General features: G+C 55.3%; 1 protein-coding gene across 2 annotated transcripts in view; it reads left to right on the top strand.

Moving 5' to 3' along the window:
• The window catches only part of MED26 (mediator complex subunit 26), a 39,516-nt gene extending 35,405 nt beyond the window's left edge, over positions 1 to 4,111 (top strand). For both annotated transcript variants that reach the window (XM_057710200.1, XM_057710201.1), the window contains exons 2-3: positions 595 to 669; positions 1,365 to 4,111. In XM_057710200.1, the coding sequence (XP_057566183.1) occupies positions 595 to 669; positions 1,365 to 3,020 (1,731 nt within the window). In that variant the 3' untranslated portion in view covers positions 3,021 to 4,111. The remainder of the gene's footprint in view (positions 1 to 594; positions 670 to 1,364) is intronic.
• The last annotated feature ends 1,960 nt before the right edge of the window (positions 4,112 to 6,071 follow it).

The following is a 6,071-nucleotide window of genomic DNA, read 5'->3' on the forward strand; positions in this document are numbered from 1 at the left end:
CTAAGAGAGTTGCGCACTGCTGCACAGTCTCCTCTTTTGCCCAGTTCCTATTCGTGTCTCCTGGTCCAAGTTCTCTGTATGTTCCAGGTGGGTACGAATCCTCAGGGCCCTGTGGCTTTGGTCTTCTCCCACTTTGACTTTTGCTCTCCTTGTGGTGTCTTTAGATGAACCCTAAAGATCTTGTTAATGTAACTAAATTGATTAGATTATTATGTGTGGCTCTTTTAAACTTGGTGCATTTTATTTGATAAATCCTTCAACCTCCCATCAGATGGCAGATTTGATTGCATCTCCCACATCAAGAGCGAATCTTGTTTCGTAAATGTTGTGCATTTCAGTTGTGTGACGGCCACCAGCAGGTGGGCGTGTCCATAGATGGGCTCATGGTAAACTGTCCACCATGCACTAGAGGCAGTGGACAGGAGGGTGCGCACTAGGTGCCCTGTTGGCCCCTGGGAGCAGGTAGGAGGCTGCACAAGGTAGAGGCTCTGGTGATGCTGGTGGCTCCACTGGCTCTTGGGAACGAGTGTGTTCTGGAGCAGGATGGCATGGGGAGAAGTGCCTGGGGTCTGACCAGTAACTCTTGTTTTGCAGATCCGGAACATGGTGGCGGTGCAGGAAGTCATCTCCAGCCTGGAGAAATACCCCATTACCAAAGAGGCACTGGAGGTGAGCATTCCTGGCCTGAGCACTAGGGAGGGCAGGGAGGGCAGTGAGGGCTGGGCCTGAGCTGCCCCAACCCAGGTCTTTGCTGACTTCTTGCAGCCTCAGAGACTTTGGTTGCTGGCCCAAGGAGGCCTTAAGAGGAGTGAGGGGGGCATGCCTTCCTGACCTACACTGTGCCAGCCTATAGCACATGCTCCAAGAGCGCTGTCTTCCCGCGGGCACTGCAGGAAATGGGTGGCTTTAGTCCCAGAGCTGGGGCCCCTTTCCCTCCAGGAAGCCCTGCACACTCGGGTGTGGGGGGCCATGCCTAGTGGAGGTTCCAGTGAGTGACGCTGGCTCAAGGCCCTCTGCTGTTGCCTTTGCCACAATGTGCTCTCACCCAGAAAGCTCCCCTGGCAAAGCGGCCTTGCAGTGGCCTTGAATGGTCCACAGTCTCTAGAAGTCGGGAGCCTGTGAGATGATGCTTCTGAGAATGCCATCTCTGTCCCTGGGACCATAGGTCTGAGCAGTTGGATATGAGAATTTAAATGTCAAAAGGGACCCAGAATCCTCATAGGTTTTGTGTCTGGGAGGCCAGTGGTTTAGGGGCTACTGGGGTCATTTCAAAGACATGGGGCCCTTGCCCCCATTTCTGTCTCAGCTCCCTTTTCATGAGGTGTCCCTGTCCTAAAAGTGTGCCTTCATCTCTCTGGCTGTAGGAAACCCGTCTTGGGAAGCTCATCAACGACGTCCGCAAGAAGACGAAGAACGAGGAGCTCGCCAAGCGGGCTAAGAAGCTGCTGCGGAGCTGGCAGAAGCTCATTGAGCCCGTGCACCAGAATGAGGCTGCACTGCGGGGGCTGGCGGGTGCCACCGGCTCGGCCAATGGGGGTGCCCATAACTGCCGGCCGGAGGCAGGGGCGGCCGGCCCACCTAAGAGCATCCATGACCTGAAGAACCGTAATGACATCCAGAGGCTGCCCGGGCAGCGGCTGGACAGGCTGGGCAGCCGCAAGCGCCGGGGGGACCAGCGCGACCTCGGTCACCCTGGGCCACCTCCCAAGGTCTCCAAAGTGAGCCATGACTCCCTGGTACCCAACTCGTCCCCCCTCCCCACCAACGGGATCAGCGGGAGCCCCGAGAGCTTCCCTGGCCCCCTGGATGGCAGTGGGCACGTGGGCCCCGAGGGCAGCCGCCTGGAGCACGGCGAGAACGACAAGCACAGTGGCAAGATCCCCGTCAACGCCGTGAGGCCGCACACCAACTCCCCGGGCCTGGGCAAGCCCCCCGGGCCCTGCTTGCAGACGAAGGGCCAAGCGGTGCTGCAGCAGCTGGACAGGGTGGACGAGACTCCAGGTCCCCCCCACCCCAAAGGGCCACCTCGCTGCTCTTTCAGTCCCCGGAACTCACGGCACGAGGGCTCCTTTGCCCGGCAGCGGAGCCCATACACATACAAGGGCTCTGTGCCCAGTCCCTCACCTCGGCCCCAGTCACTCGATGCCACGCAGGTGCCATCACCGCTTCCGCTGGCCCAGCCGTCCACGCCCCCCGTGCGGCGACTCGAGCTGCTGCCCAGCGCAGAGAGCCCGGTGCGCTGGCTGGAGCAGCCCGAGGGCCACCAGCGGCTCGCGGGTTCGGGCTGCAAGCCAGGGCTGCCACCAGCCGAGCCCCTCCTGCCCCGGGCAGGCTTCTCCCCGGACTCCTCCAAGGCGGACAGTGATGCTGCCTCCTCCGGTGGCTCGGACAGCAGAAAGAAGAAGAGGTACCGGCCTCGCGACTACACGGTTAACTTGGATGGGCAGGTGGCCGAGGCGGGTGTCAAGCCTGTCCGGTTAAAAGAGCGGAAGCTCACCTTTGACCCCATGACGAGACAGATCAAACCTCTGACCCAGAAAGAGCCAGTGCGGGCTGACAGCCCTGTGCACACGGAGCAGCCCAGGACAGAGCTGGACAAGCCCGAGGCCAAGGCCAGCCTCCAGAGCCCTTTTGAACAGACGAACTGGAAAGAGCTGTCGCGCAACGAGATCATCCAGTCCTACCTGAGCCGGCAGAGCAGCCTGCTCTCGTCATCGGGCGCGCAGACCCCGGGCGCGCACCACTTCATGTCCGAGTACCTGAAGCAGGAGGAGAGCACTCGGCGCGGGGCCCGGAAGCCGCACGTGCTGGTGCCTCACGGCCCACCCACGGACCTCCCAGGGCTGAGCCGCGAGGTCACGCGGGACGATCTGGACAGAATCCAGGCCTGTCAGTGGCCAGGGGTGAACGGGTGTCAGGACACACAGGGTAACTGGTATGACTGGACGCAGTGCATATCGCTCGACCCGCACGGCGACGACGGGCGGTTGAACATTCTGCCTTATGTCTGCTTGGACTGACCGACCCATCGGGCTCTAAGTGCATTCCCACCTTGCAGTCAGCCGTGGAGGGCGGGTGCCAGGGCCCGGCCACCTCCAATGGTTGAGAATCCGGGGGGGTCCGGCCCAGGGCGGGAGGGCAGGGGAGCGAGAGTCTCTAGGTCTCTCTGCACTCTTCCCTCAAAATTCTCCTTCTTTTGTGAAATGCTGCTACCAGTTTACTAACAAAATTGCAAAGGAAGGACCGCGTGGAAGGAAGGCCAGCAAAGTGAGTTCAGAACTCTATAGCAAACCAGCTATAAAAAGCGTTAGTCCCCCACCCCAGAAGAGGTGTGGACGCTTCCCAGCCCTGGTGAGCTGGGACCTCAGTTGCAGGCAGGCACAGAAAACCTGTGGGAGAGGTTACCTTTAACACAGCAACAGAAGCACGCATCTCATCTCTTTGCATTTTCTGTTTTTTAATATGGCCCTGAGTGTTTGAGGCCGTGGGCAACACTGTGGCCTCTGTTTGCACCCCACCTGGCCAGCTTTTCCATCACGGTGCCAGAAGCTTCTCAGCTGTAGTGAGCTGCTGGCATCAGGCAGGCCAACTGGCCAGCAAGTTTGACCCATGCTCCCTGGGCATCCACACGTTTGTATCTGGTTTCAGTTACAACCCAGTTTTTAAAGAAATGCTGCAGAAATTTAAGTTTTCTAGAGTTTATTTTATTCCCCTCTTCCATCTGACCACCAGACGAATAACTTCCCTTTGTTCCTCCCTCTTCATTTTCCCCTTCCTGCACATATCTAGAAAAGTTCACCTTTCTAGAGTTCTCCCCCAAAAACATAAAAGTAACTGTGGGTGCTACTGGTGTGTAAGCTGTACTGTTGGGCAAGAAAAGACCTGTCTGTACGCTGGAAACACTCATAACCATTCCTTTAGAGTCGTTTGCCTTATGGTTATTTGTCATAAACGCAATTTGCAAAAACAAGGAGCCTTAGTGAATGTACAGTACCTAGACTTCTGTGTTCTCAGGACGCAGAAGGAAGCAACTTTGCTATTTGGTCCAGTAAGTGGACACCTTGTGATATAAATGTGGAAATAAAAAAAAAAAAAAAAACATTTGCACAAACCAGTCTGAGAATTGTTTTTAATTTGCTCCTTTTACAGCCATATCAGCCCTTTCTGGATTAGCCATTGAAGACCTGGACCCCATATCCAAGGTTCAGGCCTCACAGCTAGCCAGACGGTGGGGAGGTGGACAGGGCAAAGTCACCAAGTCAGCCTATTAGTATTAGCCTTCTGTGTGGAGGCCGACCTCTACCTTGCCTTTCATTCATTCAGAGCCACGATGCCTCTCCCACCTCTGGCGTCACCTGCTAGCTTTGGGTGACAGACCAAGGGGCCACATCTGTCTCCATCCAGACCTTACCTTCACCAGAAAGAGAAGCCCTCCCAAGCAGGCTCCATGATCCAGGTCTCAGTGACCTTGTCTTACTCCTTAAAATATTTGTAGTTTTTACATGGCATGGCTCAGAGCTGTGTTTGGCAGCCCACCCCTTGGCCCTGGCCCCAGGCTGCCAGCTCCCCATTGCAGGCCTGGGACTCTCTTACTATTTGACTGGGGCTGACTTTTTAAAAAATAATTTTTCTTGCTTGACTATAAAGTGATAATCTTTTCATTCTTCCCCCTTGTCTCTGAAACTATAAGCTTTGGCTTTCTAGTTTTTTCATGCTGGAATTGGTCATCTTGTCCATATCTACTTAATTTCACAGATAAGGGAGCAATGGTATACCCCTTTGGAGGGACAGCCACACAGTGTAAAAACCAAAGGGGTCCAGAAACATTCAGTCAACCCAGAACCACAGTTTCAGAGCCAGTGGGGAATTCTGACATAGCCTTGGTGCAGGACACACCCAGCCGTAGAAAAAGTGGGTGAAGTAACTTTAAGGGCAGTCTGAGATGGAACTCTGCCCCTGCCATCTACCGTCTGTATGGATCTAGGCGAATCACTTAACTCCAATGCACCTGTCCCCATTTGGGAGATGCAGGTGCTACCCCAGTTGTGAAGACTAAAAAGATCAAAATTAGGGGGTGGGGAAGCATGTCAGCAGGACCATTTGTACTGTGGAGTAACTAGTTTCCTAAGTCCACTGTGCCTATTTTCTCACCTTGTGCCCAGCTGACGTGGGTATCCTGAGGGGGACATTATTCTTGTGACAAAGGCACAGCTGGAAGCCTTAGGGTGCAGGTTGGCATCCCATGAGCATCTCCTTTTCTCAGACCGGGGTTTTAAGGGAGGTCACTGCTCACCCAGCCCCTGCAGGGACCACCTGTCCTGTGTCTAAGTATCTAATAAGCCCTAGCGTACAGATGTTACCTACCTTTGAGCACATAAGGTTAAGCTAAGACTTCCCGCCAAACACCTTAGGGTTGGGTTGCCACTTTTTAATTTGCCAAGTAAGGACACGGTAGAAGTAAATTTTAAACACTCCCTATCCCCCAAAAGTTGGAAGTACATGATTTTTCGAACGAAGTCCTTTAGTACGAGATCATGTTGCTGAAAATACCGTTTTGTTTTCCTCCGTTGTGGCTTGGGAATGCTGTATCCCGGCCAGTCTTTGTGCATCAGCAGTCGGGGCCGGCATCCTTCCTCCTTGTAGATCCCTAGAGACAGGTGCCCGAGGAGGCTGCCATTATCACGGCTCCCAAATTGGCCGGAGGGTCAAAGGCACGTCGCTTCCCTTCTCTGAGCTTCGGTCCGTCAGTCCGTGAAACGAAGATGATGATAACCTACCGCACAGCGCACATCGCATTCCCAGAAGGTGCTCCCGGACCCTCTGGGTTGGTCCCTCTGTTGGAGTCTGAGCACGGGAGTTCGCTCCGGGTTTGCAGAAAGATTTAGCGCATGGAGAGGGTTTCACAATTCGGTTTCTCTGCGCGAAAGGTCTGGTCTTTTACCTTCGTCGTCCGCCGCCGGTCATCAGGAATCCGGCAGGAGGGCGCCGATGCAGCTCGGACCCACGAACTCGATCTTCCGCTCTCGGATACCAACGTGGCGGGGCCTTACCGCTCCCGTCCGCCCCTCCTG

The sequence above is a fragment of the Hippopotamus amphibius genome, chromosome 15 (assembly GCF_030028045.1).
Source record: "Hippopotamus amphibius kiboko isolate mHipAmp2 chromosome 15, mHipAmp2.hap2, whole genome shotgun sequence".
NCBI lineage: Eukaryota > Metazoa > Chordata > Mammalia > Artiodactyla > Hippopotamidae > Hippopotamus > Hippopotamus amphibius.